The sequence below is a fragment of the Typopeltis vanoorti genome, chromosome 18, assembly GCF_054136105.1.
Source record: "Typopeltis vanoorti isolate ZY-2024b chromosome 18, IOZ_Tvanoo_1.0, whole genome shotgun sequence".
In the NCBI taxonomy this organism is placed as follows: Eukaryota; Metazoa; Arthropoda; class Arachnida; order Uropygi; family Thelyphonidae; genus Typopeltis; species Typopeltis vanoorti.
Genome location: NC_143566.1, coordinates 44,804,712 through 44,826,790, shown reverse-complemented (window position 1 = coordinate 44,826,790; position 22,079 = coordinate 44,804,712). Strand labels below are relative to the sequence as shown.

Sequence of the window (22,079 nt, the reverse complement as noted above, 5' to 3'; positions counted from 1 at the left end):
TCCTTCTACTTGCCACATACATATCTAAAAACCTCTAAGGTTTTTCTTTGTCTGATTTGCTAATTTCTGCTCATACTGAACTTTCATTGTCCTTACCAACTGAGTCATCTTTCTATTAATATTCATCATACATTTGACTGCTACCATTATTCATCTTGTCCTTCCTCCATAATATCCTCTTCTTCCAGATTTTGTACTTAATTCCTTCACTCATCCATTTGACATATACTGTATTTACTATTTTGACCTTTGGAATAAATTTCCAAATGGATGTTGTAAATATCTCTGTCAGTTTCAATGCAACATTTATCTCTCTTCTGCTTAACATCTCGTTCCATTCTAAGCTCCAAACCGTCTCCTCAGCTTTTCATAATTACCTGCCTTCTAATTCCACATATATCCTTTCCTCACAGAAGTTTTCGTATGGCTAGCCACAACCCAGGTGATCACTTTATGATCTCTCTCTCACCAACTAGAGAAGGTTGAAACCCCACTCACAATCGCACCCTTAGATGAAATGATCAAATCTAAAACTCTCCTTCCTTGTATGCCCTCCTTTACATACTGAGATGATGTTTCTCAAGAACTCAAGAAATTAATGTTCCTTATTCCTAACCCAAGTTGCTTATACATTTCTTCATCACCACTCTCCATATTCCCTGGCTGTAAAGAAGCATCTGACTAAATATCTCCATTGGTCTCCATCTCACACCATACTGACTCTAAACCATTTCTACTATTTACATCTCACATCTCCACTTTGTGTAGATATAATTTGCCTGCTGTCACCGACAGCAGCCCCACCTCCCTTCTTGTCCTTTCTGTCATCATGAAAAACATCATATCCTTACATTTCATCTTCTGTCAAGATATCATCCATATCAATGCTATTTCACTTATTCCAACAAGTTTTGGGAGAATAAACCCAATCAGCAGAACCATTTCATCTTTCTTATTTCTTATGCTCCTAGCATTTGTAAATAAACATGGTAATTCACTTTTAGATCTATATCCAGACCTCCCCCATTCTACTTGCTGGTTGCAATTTCACAACACCTATTCCCATTGCTTTTATCATCACTTATCCTATCTTCTCAGACCCAACTACCCCATGCATCCCAGCCCATCCCATTCTAATATTGACTATCCTCATACACAAATTTACTACTACTACTTTCAACATCCGTTCTTCTTATACATACTGTGTCTCCTTCTCCATCCCAACTCCCCCCCTCACATACACACACACAGTTTCCTTCTCCATCTTGCATTCTCATTCTCTCATAATTATCTGTCGCACTACTACTATTTTTATTTACAACCAATTCAGTCCAGTTCCTCACTTTCTGCTTCACTTTTTTACTTTCTCTGCTCTCTTGCTCACATCACTCAAAGCTGCTCCTTGCAGCAACCTTCTCTCTGAATTGCCCCAAAGCCATTTAAATGCAGTCTGTCACTTTTGTACCATTTCATCACTTCCTTAATTGCATATTTACAAACTCCACTTCTTTCTCCTTACACGGCTTTGCTAATATAACATTTATAATCCCTGCACTCCATCTCAGTTATCATTATCATACTTCAGCAACACACTGACTACCTTTCAAACTACACTATTATCTTTCACTCTCTTCAAAAACCTCTTGATATCCATTCTCACATTCTTCTGAAATCCAGACAAGTTATTTGCTCCACCAAGTCGCTCACCCATCTGCTTCTCATATGTAACACATCAATTATCCTGCTAATTCTCCCTCCTAGAAAACACCCCTTAGGAATCTCTTCTTCATCACACTTCTAATAATGGAATCACTAATCTCAAGTCATTCATCACCTCTTCTTTTTCTCTGCTTTCCTTCATCTCATCCTTTTGCACTCTTCCATTCTTATCCACCAAACTTCTCATCTCACTACGTATATTTTTTTCATTTCACTTTTCATTCTGATTAACTCATTTTTCAAGTCTTGCATACTGGCAATTTACACCATATGTCAGGCTTTCATTTCCTCATTCCTGTCTTCCTTCACTTTCACAGTGTCACCTACTTTCACTTCATCAGCTATACTTTCTTTCACTTCCATAGTCTTGCTTGCATTTGTTCTGTGATTCATATAGTCATTTGCTCCCTCAGTTATGCTTGCTTCTTCCATGATTGCATGAGTCATTTACTCCTGCAATTAAGCATTTTAATTCTTTCATTCAATTTTGCATTTACCAACAACTTGTTCAACAGAATATCAGACTTTTACCATATCGATATCCTCTCTTATCTCTTGTTCAGTCCCTCCACAAACACAGTCTTCATATTCTGCCATGTATACATGTTACATTCAAAATAATGAACCATTCTCTAAAGGTCCACGCTATTAATGACATTTGTATTTTGCATTGTAAAATTCACACAAAGGCACATGAGGCTCCACAATCACACATTTACTCTCTGCTATGAAAAATAGACAACACTACACCAAAACAAAATTCAAATTGCTGTTTTACTACAAAAATAAGACTTGTCTTTTCAACTTTCATTGCTAAATAACTAAATTGGCCTTTTGCTAAATAACTTTTTTTTTTTTGGAGGAGGGGGGGGGGACAATGGCCTCATACACTATGGCCTCTGTAGCACAATTGGAAGAACAGCAGAACAACATTGCGTCCTTCGACTGGAAAAAATGTAGGTTTGATTCTCATCATGATGAGGGGAATCCTTATATGGGCTGTTTCAATTGAAGATGAGTTAGCCATCTCATACAGAGGTAGCAGGGTTTTTTTCCCTCCTAGAAACTCAGGTTTTTCATCCTGTGTACAGACAAATAGGCCTTTAGAATACACGCAGTTTACAGATAAAAAATAATGTCGTTGGTGGTGATGGGCAGTAGATGGCATTGATGGTAGTAGTAGTGTTGTAGTAGGAGAATTAAGTAGTAGTGGAGATGATGAGATGTATTTAGCGAAGTAGAGTAGATTACCCTCCCACGATGAGTCCTTGGACTCCCTGGAGGTGTCATGTAATAATAATAATATATTAACAGAGAATGTGCAAGGATCTATGATTTGATCATGTTGTCAGAGGAATGTTTTTCTAAAGGGGTATCAAATCTCCCTTTAGCTAGCGAGAGTAACCTTTGTCAGGCTACCCTTTGCCTGGTAGCCTGTCATAAGGCGTCTGAGAAAAAGTGATACATATTGAACTAAAATTCTGATAATTATGCAGAGGTTAGGAGACAGCTTAAAGTTATATGATGTGAAGAATAATTGGGTGGGTGAAAGATAATGCTGCTTGAGCAGTCTGTATTCTAGAACCATTCAGCAGAAGCAATGTCTCAGAGCATTTCAAAGATCCAAAGATAGGTGTGAAATTAATGAAGAGGATGAGCATGCGATCTGAAAGATGAGGGTATACGGAGGCATCATAAGGTGAGTGCAATAATCAGTTACATGAGGAGTACAGAAAAAAAAAGCAGGTGAAGAAAGTGACTCTTTGTAAAGAGAACAAAAGTGCAATAGCAGTAATGATCCAATTAGGTAAAAAAAATCCAGGAAGTTTTCTTTCAGTATGTCATCACTAGAAGAAAAATGGTTATTGAAGTATGATATTGGTTGATGAAAATGATAGAATGGTAACACTGCAGATTATATAGTTCAGATAATAAATTAGCAAGCATTACCTCTTGCTTGATCACTATCAGTGAGCAAGGTTATATATTTATTAGAAATTAAATAAACTTAATGTTATTATTATAATTATTTTCCTGACCTCCATGGAGTCACAAGACTCATCGTGAAAGGTCAACACAAAGTCTATCATACTACCCCTTAAACTCATCCACCATCTGCATATTCACCACCCTTTCAGGCAATGCATTCCATGCCCCTATCACTCTTCATGCAAAAAACTTACTTCTTACCCTTTTATTCCCTACCTCTTTTGCAACTTCCAGGGATGGCCCCCTTGTCTTTGTTCCTTCCTCTCATTCTACCATTACCATATGAAAAACCTCCTCAGCATTAACAGGATAACTTGATAATAATAACAACTTAAGCCAGCCTGTTTGGCTAGCATATCCACTCTCCAGCCAAGAGGCTGTGGGTTCAAATCCTGCCTAGGAATGAATGTTTGTGATTGTCTTTCGCCTTCCTACATTCATACATACACGTGAATACCCCCCCCCCCCCCAACTTGGACTGGTTCACCATGGGGGGGGGGTTGTTCAACCCTCCCACAATGGGAGAGGCCTTCACCCTGTAGTGGACAGAAAATGACCTTTTTGTCTTTTGTGAACCGACGGGAACCGACTTTTGTGAAGGACTCTTTTCTTGTTCCAATGAACTCTATGTCTAGTGTTGATGGCATGCTCTGCAAGTCCAGACTGTTCAGGTTCAAGGTATTCAATATAAGACTTGTGTTCTTCTAGCTGAATAAAAGCAGATCTTCCTGTTTGTCCAAAATAAGATAACCCACAAGAGCAAGGAATCTGGTAGACACCCGGATTATTGAGATGTGGAAGCTTGTCCTTTGGAGAAGTGAGAAACGTGGAGATTTTTCTGATTGGGCAAAAAGCAACAAAAATATTTAGTGGTTTTAAAACTTTTGCTGTGTGTTCACTAATGCCTGGCACATAAGGAATAAGAATACGAACTATTTCTTCTGTTGGATTTCTGCTCAGGACATGGACTGGTTATTACTAACACCATGTTCCAACATAAAAATGTGCACAAATTCACATGGAGAGAAGAGGCTAGGAATAAGAAAAGTCTCATTGACTATGTTATTATTGATAGTGATGTTTTCTCCCTGGTGCAGGACACCAGAGTGTACAGAGGATTTGAAATTGGAAGTGATCACTATTTAGTCTTGAGCAGGATAAAATTGAATTTCATATTGAAAAGAATAACATGTAAGCAAGTTTTAAAGCGAATAAAAGTTGAGCAGCTCTCAGATGTGAACTGTAGACTAAAATACAGAAAGATTATTGAAAAGAAAATGAAAGAGTTTGAGAACAGGAATAAAACCCTGGAGATTCAGTGGCATACTCTGAAGAAAACATTGATTGATTCTGCCAGAGAGGCATGTGGTGAGGTTGTGTGCAAGGATAAAAAAATCAGAACTCCCTGGTCGACACAGGAAGTTAAAGAAGCAGTGAAGGAAAAGAAGAAAGCATATCAAAAGTTCCTGGCAAATAAGTCAGCTTTTACTCTTACAGAATACAGAGACAAATGTAAGAAAGCTAAACATTGTGTAAAACTAGCTAAACAAAAGTCATGGGAGGACTTTGGCAAGAATATAGAAAATAAATATCAAGAAGGTGGCAAAATATTCTGGAGGTTGTTGAAGAAGCTTAGGAATGGAGGAAAGAGTGCTGTAAAAGGAGTTAGAGATGATAAAGGTGACATGAAAACAGGAGAAAAAGATATCCTTGAAGTATGGAGTAATTACTTTGAAAAACTGCTAAATGAAACAAGCAGTGATGACAGCATAGTGATAAAAAACACTGACCAGGCATGCAGTCAGGAATACATATCCATACTTGAAGTAGAAAAAGCCATCAAAGGCTTGAAATGTGGAAAGGCAGCAGGAGTAGATAATATTCGACCAGTAATGCTGAAGTATGGTGGTATAAGAGTCTTACAGTGGCTGCACTGGATAGTTCAGAAAGCCTGGACAGAGGGACGGATTCCCGATGATTGGAGTAGAGCTCTCATAGTACACATATATAAAAAGGGAAATAAAATTGAATGTGAGAATTACAGAGGTATTTCCCTACTAAGTGTTCCTGGCAAGATCTATGCAAGTATACTTGAGAAACGGTTGAGAAGAATTGTGGAAGAAAAGCTTGGTGAAGAACAAGCTGGATTCAGGCCAAATAGAAGCTGTCAGGATCAGATCTTCACTTTACGACAAATAGTCGAGAAAGCATGGGAATATAACAAAGATCTGTATTTAAGTTTTGTCGATTTGGAAAGGGCATATGACAAGGTGCCAAGAGAGAAGCTATTCAATACGCTGCAGTTATATGGTGTCAATGGGGCATTATATCAAGCAATACTTAGTCTTTATTTGAGTTGTAAGTCAGCAGTTAGAATTGAAGGCTGTATAGGAAGATGGTTTAATGTTAAATCTGGTGTGAGACAAGGATGTACATTATCCCCTCTGTTATTCATTATCTATATGGATGACATGAAGGAAAGTGGTATTAAACCTGATATCAAAATTGGAGATATTAATGTCAGCTCTTTGCTTTATGCGGATGATGTTATACTTCTAAATAAATCCGCTACAAGTTTACAAGATTTCCTGACTAAATTGAATAACTATTGTAATAGATATGGTATGAAGGTCAGCATTAAAAAGACAAAGACAATGAAAATAGGTAGAATCATTGAAAATGTCAACTGTGTTGTGAAAGGAGAACCTGTGGAACAAGTAAAACATTTCAGCTACTTAGGCACGATTTTTACTGAAGATGGTAAATTTAATATAGAAATAGACAACAGAATCAGCAAAGCTGTTATGGTGGGAAGTCAATTGAATAAATTCATATGGAATAAGAGAGAAATTAGTCGGAACACTAAATTAGCTGTATACAAGACAGTGTTCAAACCAGTTTTAACTTATGGATCTGAGAGCTGGGTCAGAAGTAAAACACTTGACCAAAGACAAGAGACCGCAGATATGAGAGTCCTGAGAAAGATTAGAGGTGTGAACAGATGGCATCAATGGCAATATCATATTAAAAATGAGGATATTAGGAAAGAACTTGACATTGTCAGCATCCAGGAATGCGTTAGCAGAGCTAATCTCAGGTGGTATGGTCACTTAAATAGAATGGGAGAGGAAAAATTAGCAAAACAAGTGTTTTCTGCCAGGTTGGCAGGAAAACGACCCAGAGGAAGACCAAGATATAGGTGGATTGATACGGTACAAAGTGCCTTAGACGATAGAAATATAAGATCTGATAATGTTGGAGTCTTGACAAGTAACAGACTGATTTGGAGGAAAATTGTAGATAGGAAGTTAGTAATGATGTAATTTTTTCATGTAGTACTGTCATATCCTGTACACCCCTTGAGGGTACATGGCAGGAATTTGATGATGATGACTATTTCTTCTGTATTTGAAGAGGTAGCGATACCAAAACTGCTAAAAGCTCTTTTGATGAAAGAATTCTTATAGCCATTAGATAAAAAAGTTGAAAAAAAATGTTCCAATTCTTTCTGTAATAACTCATTTGAAGAACATAAGGAGTGGGCCCGATGAACCAGTGTTTTAATAATTCCAGCCTTTTGACTTGGATGGTGATAAGATTCAGCATGGATATAATGGCCTGTATGAGACTTCTTCCTAAAATCAGAGAAATGTAGGCTACCATCTGGTTGGCAAAGAATTAAAAGATCTAAAAAGGCTAACTGTTTATTTACTTCTTACTCTAGGGTGAATTTGATCCTTGGATGAAGTTCATTTAATCTAGAGAGAAACTGTTGTAATTCATGAGAAGAGATTCCAGATAGCAAAAATATCACCTGCATATCTGAACCAATGAGTAGGTCTAAGTGAAATGTTGTCAAAAATACGTTGTTCAAAATGACCATAAAGAAATTGGTGACAGCAGGATAAAGAGGATTGTCCATTGCTGTTCCTTTGATTTCTTGATATAACTTGTTTTTAAAGGAAAAATAACCAGCATGTATTGCAAAATCAAATATCTCAACAATGTCTGAAGGAAATTCTTGTTTTAGTAGTTCAATGCTGTCAGATAAAGGAACATTAGTAAATAATGAAACATCTAAACTAATCATAATATCCGAAACGTTCAAATGAAGATATGAAATTTTATTTTTGAAATCGAAAGGATTTTTATATAAGTAGCAGGTGAAAGTTTTTTACCTTTGGGTATATTCTATGTTAAAGGTACCAAGCAATTTTATGAGCTTAGTTTTAATCCTTTTTCCCAAGTAAGCAAACAGACAAGTAAGTCAAGTTTGCTCCTGAACATAGTTCAGGTATGAGGCAACTTGTGGTAAAGGTGGCGTAAGCTCTGATCACTTTCCTTACTATTTTCTCCTAATGCAAAGCACATCCCCTTGCGGAGATATATGATGTTATGCATTAAAGGCAAGGGCCACTACCCAGACCGGTTTCGACCTTTATTGAGGTCTCGTCAGTGGGAGCCAGACGCAAAAAATGCCAAGGTTGAAGTAATGCAGAGCTTATAAATTTTACCTAAACAAGTTGCCACAGGGTGCCTTATTACTCCACCTTTACCACGAGTTGCCTCAGACTTGAACTATGTTCAGGCTCAAACTTGACTTGCTTGTCTGTTTGCTTACTTGGGAAAAAGGATTAAAACCTAGCTTATAAAATTGCTTGGTATCTTTAACATAGTATATACCCATGGTAAAAACTTTCTGTATCTTACTCTCATCCTGAGATTTTTATTTAATAAGGTCAAAGCACCTTGTGGCAACTTGTTTAGGTAAAATTTATAAGCTCTACATTACTTCAACCTTGACATTTCTTCAAGATAGAAGAGAATTTGAGAGAAAAATCTCTATTACTCCGAGGTATTCTACTTACAGGTCCTCACATCGTATCCGACCAGTAGTCAATTGAAAAGACTGTGAGGTGAGGACCTGTCTTTACTTACAGGTCCTCATATCGGATCCTACCAGTAGTCAATTGAAAAGACTTAATTCTCTTATAGATAATGTGTCTACATTGGATGAAAATCAAAAAGAAAATACTTAAAACCTTCTTTGGTCATCCACCTAGATTGTATGATTTCCCAAAAGTTCATAAGCCAGGTATTCCATTAAAACCAGTTGTAGACTGTATAGGTTGTCCCACTTACAAAATTCGAAAATTTTTATCAAATTTACTCACTTCTTCAAGTAGAAGAACTGCTACTTATGTAAAAAATACTTTGGATTTCAAATATAAAATTTCAGATCTTCATTTGAAGGCTTCGGATATTATGATTAGTTTAGATGTTGTTTTATTATTTACTAATGTTCCTTTATCTGACAGCATTGAATTACTACAACAAGAATTTCCTTCATATGAATATATATACATATGTTCATGTGTGTGTGTGTGTGTGTGTGTGTGTGTATATATATATATATGCAAATATTATTTTATTTAATTATTTATTTTTATTTTTTTTATTTTTTAATTTTATTATTTTTAATATTATTTTTTAATAAGTTAGGAAATTTAATGACCTTTTTTAGTTATCTTACATTAGTTACTTAGGTGGCGAATTTGGAACTGTCAGTTATTGTTCTATCAGCTTTGTACTAAAGATGCCTGTGATTACTCAGGAGAAAATTATATTAATAAATAATATTTTACGTGAGTTAATTCTGCTATTATAATTATTTAAAAACCTGGGATGAATTTGGACAGGGAACTGAAATTTAGAAGATATTGAAAGAATTGTGATGGCAATACATTATGGCTATGATAAGGAATATAAATGACATGGACAGATAAAGGAAATCTTGATTATGCTATAGTTGGGCTACTGCTGTATGCAGATTTGATCGCCTGGAAGCATTGTTGAAGCATTAAAGAGATTTTGAAAAGAATCTAGAGAAGAGTCAATGAAGTAGTGTTAGAGAATGCAATTTGCATACCCAAGTGTAGAAGAGAGAGAGATGCATGGGGGGTGGGGGCAAATGAGGAGCTATCTTTGTAAGTTGCATAGCAAAAGGAACAAAGAGAAGGAGATTTTTTATTTATAAATGGTGAGTGTGTAGAAGTGATAGATATATTTTAAGAAGAGAAACAATAAATGAGTTTTAAAGTGCAGGATGATGAAAATTGTATTAGCTAATGAAGACCACATGTAATGATGCTTGTAACTCGTCGATGATGTGTTGCTCATAATAATGAAATTGTAATAATAATAATAATGAGTTCATCCATTGAATAGAATAAAGAAAACCACAGACAGGGGTTTAACAAAATATATCCCCAAGAATAAACTAAACTTGAGGATATATTTTGTTATAACTTATTTACCAAGTTCATGATAACACTTCATGGTATTAAAATACATACAGAAATTATATATACACAACTAATACGTATATATGCATACAAATTATTCATCAAGTTTATTCCACTCGTGTTTATGAAATCATCACTGTGAAGAAAAATATTGTAGTTTATATGAAAGATGGCTTTTATTTTAAAAACTTTTGAAAAATTATTTCATTTGAAACAGTTTTCATGTTATCATAAGTTTAAAATTATAATCTCTTATACAGTAGTTCTAGGAATTCCAGTGCAGGGAGATTTTAGCCTGGTATATATTATTTGTTTGTTTATGCACTCATGCAAATATATCCTATGCATTCTCACAAATTCATCAGATTTAGGTGTAAAGTTGAGTTCAGTAGTCATTTCTAGTGTGCATCTATTATATTTTGAATGCAAGGTGTTAATTACTTTATTATCCAGTATTTAGTTGAGTGACTTTACTTTATGAATGTGCTACTCTGCAAACATCACATTTTGTGAAAGTACAAATTATTATATTGGTATATGATAATTAGTTACCTTCAATTTATTTTACAGGTTACAACTTTCCGGCCGTTTTTCATCACTATGAGTCTTCCTTATGCAGTATTAATGGGAGAGTCACTTGCCATCCAAGTTGTTGTATTTAATTATAATAAAAAATCAATTCAAGTAAGTAAAAAACAGATTATTAATTCTATTCTTTCTTGTATCATTAAGTATTGCAGAATTGTTTACTTTATGTATAGAAATCAAAGTTTCTCATATTTTTTCCCGTAAGTGGGTCTTCACTGTTTTATAAAGTCACTAGTTTTTTCCAACCACTATAAATTTTTTATAAAACTTGTTTTTATTTTCAGAATAATGGATTCAGTGGTGCCTATCAGAGTAATGACATTTTCAGAGGATTGCAAGGGGATATTCAGTTGTTTGCGGATGATGCGAAGCTGGGAAGGATTATTAGTAATAGTGCAGATGTGCTAGCCCTGCAAGAGGATTTGAATATGGTTTTGACTTGGAAAATTAATAGACATGCAGGAGTATCAAAGAGACGGGAACGTATGTAGAATTATAAGGCAGGTGATTATAATAGTCTAAGATGTCAACTTGGGGAAGTTTCATCGAGGGAGGAATTGGAAGGCTGTGATATCATTAGTGCTTATGAAATTGTGAAAGAATATTTGTTAGCAGCAATGGTAAGTTGTACCACGAGTGAAGAAGAGGACACCATTTAGAGTAAATTGGATGACAAACAATATTAAGCAGGAATTGCATGCGAAAAAGAGGCTATGGAAGAGATATAAGGAGACAGGTGAAGAGAAGATGCATGAAGAATATAAGACACAGGCCAGGAGAGTGACTAGTATGGTAAAGAAGGCAAAACTGGAATATGAGAAGAGATTGGCCCTAAAATCCAAAGAAAATCCTAGGAAATTTTTTAGCTCTGTGACCAGTAGGAGGAGAAATGATTGTGGAAGAATGACATTGTGGAATAAAAATGGGAATAGAGTGACTGATGCAGAGGACATAGTGGAATTGTTCAATGAACACTTTATTGGAGTATTTCATCCTGGAGGAGTCAGTTTTAATACTAGAGGGATAGAGCAGGTTCGAGGTTTAGAGATACAGGAGGAGAGTGTGTTTCAAATACTGAGTACTCTGGATGTCAGTAAAGCTGTGGGACTGGATGGTATTTCACCATGAGTTTTGAGAGAATGTGCTAGGGAACTGACAGTGCCTTTGACCTGGCTTTTCAATGAAAGTCTGGCTGTGGGAAAGATGCCCATGGAATGGAAGTAAGGTAAGATAGTGCCATTGCATAAGTGTGGTAGCAGACTGGAAGTGTCTAATTATAGGCCAATTTGCGTGTGTCTTCAGTAGTTAAGATCATGAAGAAAGTAGTGAGGGACCGTATACAGCATTGGGCAGATGAGTGAGGTTTATCCGTAAGAGTCAACATGGATTTGTGAAGGGGCGCTCTTGCTTTAGCAATATGCTAGCCTTTTATAATAAAGTTACAAGAGCATTAGATGAGGGAAAGGCATATACTGCCATTTTCTTAGACTTAGCGAAAGCATTTGACAGGGTGCCACATGATAAGCTGATATTCAGGTTGCAGCACATGGGTCTGGATGTCAGATTGGTCAACGGGATTCAGGATTGGCTGTTCGATCGGTATCAGAGAGTTGTGTATGGTGGGACAGTTTCCAGGAGGCAGAGGGTTACAATTGGGGTCCCACAGGGCTCAGTACTGGGACTTATATTGTTTAACCTTTATATCAATGACATTGTCAGTGGATTGCAGGGGGATATTCAGTTGTTTCCGGATGATGTGAATGTGGGAAGGGTGATTAGTAATAGTGCAGATGTGGTTGCCCTACAAGAGGATTTGAATAAGCTAGATAGATGAGCAAATGAATGGGAGTCGGTTTAATTCAGCAAAATATAAGGTCTTGAGGTTTGGGAAACATCGATGGGACGCTGCATACTCAATGGGAGGAGTTATACTGGAGGATGTAGGGGAGACAAGATATCTGGGATTGATGATTGATAGAAGCTGAAATTTAGGGGACACAATGCAAAGATGGTGAAGGTAACACATAGGATTGCTGCAATAATGAGAAGGACACTGACCTGCAGAAATAAAAGGGTTATCATTCCATTGTATAAGTCTCTGATCACACCACGCTTAGACTATTGTTCTCAGATTTGGTCCCCAGGATTTAAAGGGGATAAGTTAACTGTGGGAAGGGTACAAAGGTAGATAACAAAGATGGTTTCAGGACTGGACCATGTTAGTTATGAGGATCAGCTGAGGGAATGTGGACTGCAGAGTTTGGTGGATAGAAGGAGAGGTGATATGATTGAGACTTTTAAACTGTTGAGAGGTGGTTACAGGGTTGACACTGGGGTGTTCTTTTGCTTGGTTGAACAGCGGGAAGGAGTGATGAGGCCATCCCTGGAAGTTACGAAAGGAAACTGTTTGCAAGAGGGTGAGGAGTGGTTTCTTTGCATGGAGGGTGGTTGAACCATGGAATGCATTGCTTGATGGAGTGGTGAGAGCGAGAATGGTCAATGAATTTAAGGAGTGGCATGATAGACTTTGTTTTTCCTAGGAAGGACCTCCCACAATGAGTCTTTTGACTCCATCATAATCATGATCAAATTCCTGCCATGTACCCTCAAGGGGTGTACAGGATATGATAGTACTACATGACAAATTGACATCATTACTAACTTCCTATCTACAATTTTCCTCCAGATCAGTCTGTTACTTGTCAAGACTCCAATATTATCAGATCTTATATTTCTTTCCTCTAAGACACTTTGTACCATATCAATCCACCTATATCTTGGTCTTCCTCTGGGTTGTTTTCCTGCCAACAGTGAACACCTGTTTTGCCAATCTTTCCTTGCCCATTCTGTTTAAATGACCATACCACCTGAGATTAGCTCTGCTAACGCATTCCTGGATGCTGACAATGACCTTCATACCATATCTATTACAACAGTTATTCACTTTAGGCAAGGAATCTTGCAGACTCGTAGCAGATTTATTGATAAGTATAACATCGTCCTCATAAAGCAAAGAGCTGACATTAACATCACCAATTTTGATATCATGTTTAATACCACTTTCCTTCATAATGTGATCCATATAAATAACGAATAACAGAGGGGATAATGTACATCCTTGTCTCACACCAGATTTAACATTAAACCATCTTCCTGTACTTCCTTCAATTCTAACTGCTGACTTACAACTCAAATAAAGACTAAGTGTTGCTTGATATAATGCCCCATTGACACCATATAACTGTAGCGTATTGAATAGCTTCTCTCTTGGCACCTTATCATATGCCTTTTCCAGATCTACAAAACTCAAATAGAGATCTTTGTTATATTCCCATGATTTCTCCACTATTTGTCATAAAATGAAGATCTGATCCTGACAGCTTCTATTTGGCCTGAATCCAGCTTGTTCTTCACCAAGCTTTTCTTCTACAATTCTTCTCAGCCGTTTCTCAAGTATACTTGCATATATCTTACCAGGAACACTCAGTAGGGAAATACCTCTGTAATTCTCACATTCAGTTTTATTTCCATTTTTATATATGGGTACTATGAGAACTCTGCTGCAATCATTGGGAATTCATCCCTCTGTCTGGGCCTTCTCAGTCTATGCAGTGCAGCCACTGTAAGACTTTTATACCTCCATACTTGAGCATTTCTGGTCGAATATCATCTACCCCTGCTGCCTTTCCACATTTTAATCCTCTGATGGCTTTTTCTACTTCAAGTATGGATATGTATTCCTGACTGCATGCCTGGTCAGTGTTTTTTATCACTGTGCTGTCATCACTGCTTGTTTCATTTAGCAGTTTTTCAAAGTAATTACTCCATACTTCAAGGATATCTTTTTCTCCCGTTTTCATGTCACCTTTATCATCTCTAACTCCTTTTACAGCACTCTTTCCTCTATTCCTAAGCTTCTTCAACAACCTCCAGAATATTTTGCCACCTTCTTGATATTTATTTTCTATGTTCTTGCCAAAGTCCTCCCATGACTTTTGTTTAGTTAGTTTTACACAGTGTTTAGCTTTCTTACATTTGTCTCTGTATTCTCTAAGAGCACAAGCTGACTTATTTTCCAGGAATGTTTGATATGCCTTCTTCTTTTCCTTCACTGCCTCTTTAACTTCCTGTGTCCATCATGGAGTTCTGATTTTTCTATCCTTGCAGACAACCTCACCACATGCCTCTCTGGCTGAATCAATCAAGGTTTTCTTCAAGGCTTGCCACTGAATCTCCAGGGTTTTATTCCTGTTCTCAAACTCTTTCATTTTGTCTTCAATAATCTTTGTGTATTTTAGTCTACAGTTCACATCTCAGAGCTGCTCAACTTTTATTCGCTTTGAAACTTTCTTACATGTTATTCTTTTCAATATGAAATTCAATTTTATCCATGGACTTTTTTATCTTTTGACTCCGTGGAGGCCTGAATAATAATAATAATAATAAGCTAGATAGGTGGGCAAATGAATGGGGGGGATTGGTTTAATGCAGCAAAATGTAAGGTCTTGAGGTTTGTAAAACATCTATGGGAGGAGTTATACTGGATATACTGGATAGGAGAGACAAGAGATCTGGGGTTGATGTTTGATAGAAACCTGAAATTTAGGGGACATATTGCAAAGCTGGTGAAGGTAACACAGAGGATTGCTGCAATAATGAGAAGGACACTGACCTGCAGAGATAAAAGGGTTATCATTCCATTGTTTAAGTTTCTGATCAGACCACACTTGTACTATTGTTCTCAGATTTGGTCCCCAGGATTTGAAGGGGATAAATTAACTGTGGAAAAGGGTACAAAGGTGGATAACAAAGATGGTTTCAGGACTGTACCATGTTAGTTATGAGAATCAGCTGAGGGATTGTGGACTGCAGAGTTTGGCAGATAGGAACTAAACTATTCACCAAAGGTGGTTACAGGGCTGACATTGGGTAGTTCTTTAACTTGGTTGAACAGCAGGAAGGAGAAGGATTGATGACAAGAGGCCATCCCTGGAAGTTATGAAAGGAAACTGTTTGCAAGAGGGTGAGGAGTGGGTTTCTTTGCATGAAGGGTGATTGAACCATGGAATGCATTAGCTGATTGAGTGATGAGAGCAAGAACAGTCAATGAGTTCAAGGAGTGGTATGATAGACTTTGTGTTTCCTAGGAGGAACCTCCCACAATATGTCTTGATAGATTTGTGTTTCCCACGAAGGACCTCCCGCAATGAGTCTTTTAACTCATTGGAGGCCTAAATAATAATAATATTATTATTATTATTCAGGTCAAAGAGATCGGTCAATGAGTTTAAGGAGTGGTATGATAGACTTTGTGTTTCTCAGGGGAGTGACCTCCCCTTGATGAGTCCTGATAGACTTTGTGTTTCTTAGGAAGGAACTTCCACGATGAGTCTCTTGACTCCATGGAGGCCTGAATAATAATAATAGTGGTTGGAAGCCTTTTTTTTTTTTTCATTTATAGAGTACTATGGGGGCTACCCCCTCGAGTTCTGGATTGGTAGGCTGGTTCTCCTTGAATTCTGATGACTTTGAATTTTGAAGACTTGACTCAGGGTAGCCCCTAAGTTTCAAAACTTTTCAAAAAATGTGACATAAAAAGGCTTATCATTTTATATATATATATATATATATATATATATATAGGGTAGATATAGCATACTCTCTTTTTTTATTATTAATTTTGCATAATTCAAAGTAATTGTATTAAATTAATAAAAAAAAGACTGTTTATACTGTACACTATCAAAACAGAGTTTTCAAAGGTATTAATTGCTTACACTTACTGATGTAATTTTATAATTTAATTGACACATTTAATTCTGATCTCAGAAGATTGTATAATGATCTCATTTAAAGTCGCCTCTGCATAATGAAAATTGTCATAGATTCAATATATTATCAGGACAGTAGTGAGGCCAGCTATGACGTATGTTATAGAAACTGTGGCCCTGAGGAAAAATAACATCAGCAGGATGGAAGTAGCAGAGATGAGAATGCTTAGGTGGATGTGCTTTGTGACCAGAAAGGATCGTCTGAGAAATGACTATGTGAGGGGAACATCGAAAGTTACGAACTTAGGAGCAAAGATACAGGAGGCAAGGTTCAGATGGTTTGGTCATGTGATGAGGAGGGAGGATGAATATGTGGGAAGAAGGGTCATGCAGATGGATATGCAAGGAAGGAGGAGGCATTGGTGGCCAAAGAAGAGATGGAGGGAGCTGGTTGAAGAGGACTTCAGGATGAAGAACTTGGATGTAGTGACAGTCCAAGATAGGAGGATGTGGAGGAGAATCATCATCAACAGTGACCCCACTTGAGTGGGAGAAGCTGCAGAAGAAGAAAAGATCAGTTTCACATTCACAAATAACTTTCCTTACCTTAGATTATAACTACATTTTCAAATTCAGTGACACAAAGACACACAACAGAAAAATAAATAAATAATGCATTTATGTCAAGATAGAAACTACCTTAAAAATGAATGGAATAATATAAATCTCAGGACACCATTTTGGTATATTCAAAACCTGTTACTGAATTAAATATGCCATTTCTTATAATGGTACATTGTTAAATAGTACATTATTCGTTCTCAGCCAAATTAATATTGAGATCTTTCTGGAATGTTATATTAAGTTTTGTCAAACATTTCAAGAAACTTAAGACATTAAAGGTTAGATATAATACAGATCTGGTGTATTCAGAAGACCTTTTATTGTCAACTTTTCTGGTAAAGCATGCTGTAAAATGATTTCAGAGTACTAGGACTTAGGATTTAAGAAAAATTGGATTTCTGTTATTTAAAGGAATAGAAGTGGCAGGATAGGAAGGGAAAGTGTGGTGGTGGTGGAGTACTACTTACGATTAGTGACGACTTATGTCCTCTAAGAGTGGAGGCTTTGGAAGGCAGTGACCTTAATGATTTTAGCATATAAGCATATAGTGTGAGGTAGAGGTGGGAAAGACAGGATATTTAGCAGGATGTTGCTACAAACCAAGGCACACAGAGGGTGAGGACCAGGAGATGTTTAAACAGTGGAGCTTGGCAAGTGCAAGACGAATGGTTGTTATGAGAGATTTTAACTACTGCAATGTAAACTGGGAAGAGGAAGTTGCATGTAGCAATGGAATTTGTAGAATTCTTGCAGGACAAATGTCTTAGAAGATGAATAGACTTGTAGGAGTGTCAAAGACGGGAACTTATGTGGAATTATAAGACAGGTGATTATAATAGTCTTAGACGTCAACTTGGGGAAGTTTCATGGAGGGAGGAATTGGAGGGTCGGGATATGATTAGTGATTGGGAAATTGTGGGGGAATATTTGTTAGCAGCAATAGTAATTTGTATTCCACAAGTGAAGAAGTGGACACAATTTGGAGTAAAGTGGATGTCAAACAATATTAAACAACAACTGAATGCAAAAAAGAGGATATGGAAGAGATATAAGGAAACAGGTGAAGAGCAGATGCATGAAGAATGTAAGACATAGGCCAGGAGAGTATGGTAAAGAAGACAAAACTAGAATATGAGAAGAGATTAGCCCTAAAATCCAAAGAAAATCCTAAGGAATTTTTTAGCTCTGTGACCAGTAGGAGGAGAAATGATTGTGGAAGAATGACATTGTGGAATAAAAATGAGAATAGAGTGACTGATGCAGAGGACATAGTGGAATTGTTCAATGAACACTTTATTGGAGTATTTTGTCCTGGAGGAGCGAAATTTAATACTACAGGGATAGGGCAGGTTCGAGGTTTAGAGGTGCAGGAGGAGTGTGTGTTCCAAATACTGAGTACTCTGGATGTCAGTACAGCTGTGGGACTGGATGGTATTTCACCACAAGTTTTGAGAATATGTGCTAAAAAACTGACAGCTCCTTTGACCTGGCTTTTCACTGAAAGTCTGGTTATGGGAAAGGTGCCCAGAGAATGGATGGAAGTAAGATAGTGCCATTGCATAGGGTGGAAGCAGACTGGAAGTGTCTAATTATAGGCCAGTCTGTGTGTCATCAGTAGTTGTTAAGATCTTTGAGAAATTAGTGATTGACTATGTACAGTGTTGGGGAGATGAGGGTAATTTTATCTCTGAGAGTCAACATGGATTTGTAAAGGGGCACTCTTGTTTTAGTAATATGCTAGCCTTTTATAATAAAGTTATGAGAGCAGTAGATGAGGGAAAGGCATATACCTCCATTTTCTTGGATTTAGCAAAGGCATTTGACAGGGTGTCACATGAAAAGCTGATATGTAAGTTGCAGCACATGCGTTTGGATGTCAGGTTGGTCAACTGGATTCAGGATTGGCTGACCGATGGTATGAGAGAGTTGTGTATGATGGGGCAGTTTCAAGGAGGGAGAGGGTTACAAGTGGGGGTTACACAGGGCTCAGTACTAGGACCTATATTGTTTAACCTTTATATCAATGGCATTGTCAGTGGATTGCAGGGGGATATTCAGTTGTTTCCGGATGATGTGAATGTGGGAAGGGTGATTAGTAATAGTGCAGATGTGGTTGCCCTGCAAGAGGATTTGAATATGGGCATATGAATGGAGATGTTGGGTTAATGCAGCAAAATGTAAGGTCTTGAGGTTTGGGACACACCAATGGGGCGCTGCATAGTCTATTGGAGGAGCTATACTGGAGGAAGTAGGGGAGACAGGATCTGGGGTTGATGATTGATAGGAACCTGAAATTTAGAGGACATATTGCAAAGGTGGTGAAGGTAACACAGAGGATTGCTGCAATAATGAGAAGGACGCTGACCTGCAGAAATAAAAGGGTTATCATTCCATTGTATAAGTCTCTGATCTCACCACACTTAGACTATTGTTCTCAGATTTGGTCCCCAGGATTTAAAGGGGATAAGTTAACTGTGGAAAGGGTACAAAGGCAGATAACAAAGATGGTTTCAGGACTGGACCATGTTAGTTATGAGGATTGGCTGAGGGAATGTGGACTGCAGAGTTTGGTGGAGATAAAAGAAGGTGATATGATTGAGACTTTTAAACTGTTAAGAGGTGGTTACAGGGTTGTCACTGGGGAGTTCTTTTGCTTGGTTGACAGCAGGAAGGAGTGATGACAAGAAGCCATCCCTGGAAGTTACGAAAGGAAACTGTGCAAGAGGGTGAGGAGTGATTTCTTTGCATATAGGGTGGTTGAACCATGGAATGCATTGCCTGATAGAGTGCTGAGAGTGAGAACGGTCAATGAGTTTAAGGAGTGATATGATAGACTTTGTGTTTCCTAGGACGGACCTCCCACGATGAGTCTTTTCACTCCATGGAGGCCTGAATAATAATAATAATAATAAAAAGTAATATATACTGCAGTGTTCAATTAGTGTAAGCAATCTGTGAATTTTTTTTTTAATGTTGAGCCCATACGGGGAATTTGGTTGATCAACCTGTTTCCTAAGTATAATACAGCAATCCCTCAATTACTGCACCTAATGCATTCTTTAAAACAGACGCATTAATCAAAAACACTAATTGAATATAATAACCTATAGGAAAAGTATAATTCATTCCTCTAATTTCTTTTTTGATCCTTAATTTTTTTTATAAAAGAATTAGGGTATAATCAGGGCCTAGTTGAATGAAAACTATGAAGCTGAAAGACAATAAATTTATTATTCTACTTTCTATTTCTTAACAAAGAATTGAGCTAATGTAGTTTTGCAGGCATTCTGTTTTTTTTTTTCATACAACTGAGAGTATGGCCCTATTACCTCTTCTACTACTTTGCAAATTTTACTGCTTCTCTCTTCATCAGGGTCAGTCTCTAAGCATTGCTGCTTAAAAACTTCAATTGTATGAAAAATATTTTCAAATTGTTTCTGTGAAATCTCTTTGGGCTTGTCAGTGATTAAATTTTCTTCATATTCTTCAGGATCTTCCTACTGTGCATCTAAATTTAGCAGGTCGGAATCACTCAGTTTCTCAGAATGAGATTTAATTAACTTAGATTCATTTGAAAAGCCTCTAAAGTCATTTGCACAATGTGGAAGAATGTGCTTCCAAATGGCTCACATATTGCTAGCAGTAATTTCATTCAACTTGGCAACTTTATAACCAGGCTGAGATTTCTCTGATTTGAAAGGCATTCGCTTCTAAAAAAAGGCTGGTTTCATCGACATTAAATATTTGTTGGTTACAATAGTTCCCTTCTTTCACAATTTTCTTCAAAATCTCTGGATAATTTGCAGTCACCTCCTTATGTGCACTTGCAGCTTCGCCTGTAATTAGAACATTATGTAGGCTCTCTTTTTGAAATGTTCACACCACCCAGCACTGTCATGGAATTCTTCATCTTTTCCATCATTGATAAATTCTTTCATGATTGCAAAGAGATTTAATGCTTTTGATTTAATAAGGTCAGTGCTTAGCAGGATCCATTTTCGATTACAATCTTCTATCCATGTAGAAATAAGTCTCTCTAATTTAGTCATTATATCACTTTGATTTCGAGTGCATGCATGATGAACATGAAGCAGCCTTACCTTTCTTTTTGTACTCAGCAACTCTTAAAATTGCTCTTATAGGTGATTCAGCAATTTTTGTGTTCTTGTCCTGTCTTTGCTCTGGACTTGCCTTGTTCGTTTTTCTTTATTATTTGAAGTTTTTCTTCCAATGAGATTACTTTTTGAATCATTTTCACAGTTTTACTTTTTTGCTCACTAATTCTTTTACTAATGATGAAAGGTTGGTAAAATACTTTAAAATAAAAAAAAAGAAGTAAGGAAAACAATTGCAAAGGAGACATGAGATATGATCATCAAAATGCTATCTAATTAGCAGACGACATAAATTTTGGTGGTAAATTTGGAACATAGTGTACATGGAAATAGTGTAGTATGCCATTAAAATATAACTTTATAAAATGTTTTAAATCAGTAACTAAATTATTTCATCCTGGTGAGTGATTTTTTAAAATAGTCAGCCATAAAAAATGTATAGATAGAAAATTTTTAAATCTGGAGCATTTATTTTGAAGATATATTTAGGTGCACTAATTGAATTTGGATATAGAAAAAAATGATGCACTAATCAGAGGCACATTAATTGAGAGATTGCTGTATCTCCACAAATTAATAATAATAATAATAAAAGAACAAGATTGTTTTTGTGGATATGAATAATTGGAAAGATAACAAGGATGGAATGACAGAAGATTGGAAAACAGTTACTGCACATTGAAAAAAAAAGTTATGGTTTTTATTATTACCCTAAGACCCCCATGGAGTCAGACTCATCTAGGAGGTCCTTTTGTCTTACACACACACAGCTCATTATGCTGCACCTTAAACACTCAAATTCTCTGCAGACACCACCCTCTCAGGCAAGGCATTCTAATCATTCACAACTCTGCATGCAAAAAGCCTGCTTCTCAATCCCTCCTCACTCTCCTCATATAGTTTCCACAGATGAACTCTGATTCTCTCCTTATCTCCTACCATTTTCTGTAAAACCTCTTCAACATCGA

The 22,079-nt window shown here is 36.9% G+C and overlaps 1 protein-coding gene across 1 annotated transcript in view; it reads left to right on the top strand.

Annotated features, from left to right (window-relative positions):
* Positions 1-22,079, top strand: part of LOC150096624 (CD109 antigen-like) — a 930,782-nt gene that overhangs the window by 462,926 nt on the left and 445,777 nt on the right. The window contains exon 20 of the mRNA XM_090407963.1: positions 10,584-10,697. Coding sequence (XP_090264089.1) covers positions 10,584-10,697 — 114 coding nt within the window. The remainder of the gene's footprint in view (positions 1-10,583; positions 10,698-22,079) is intronic.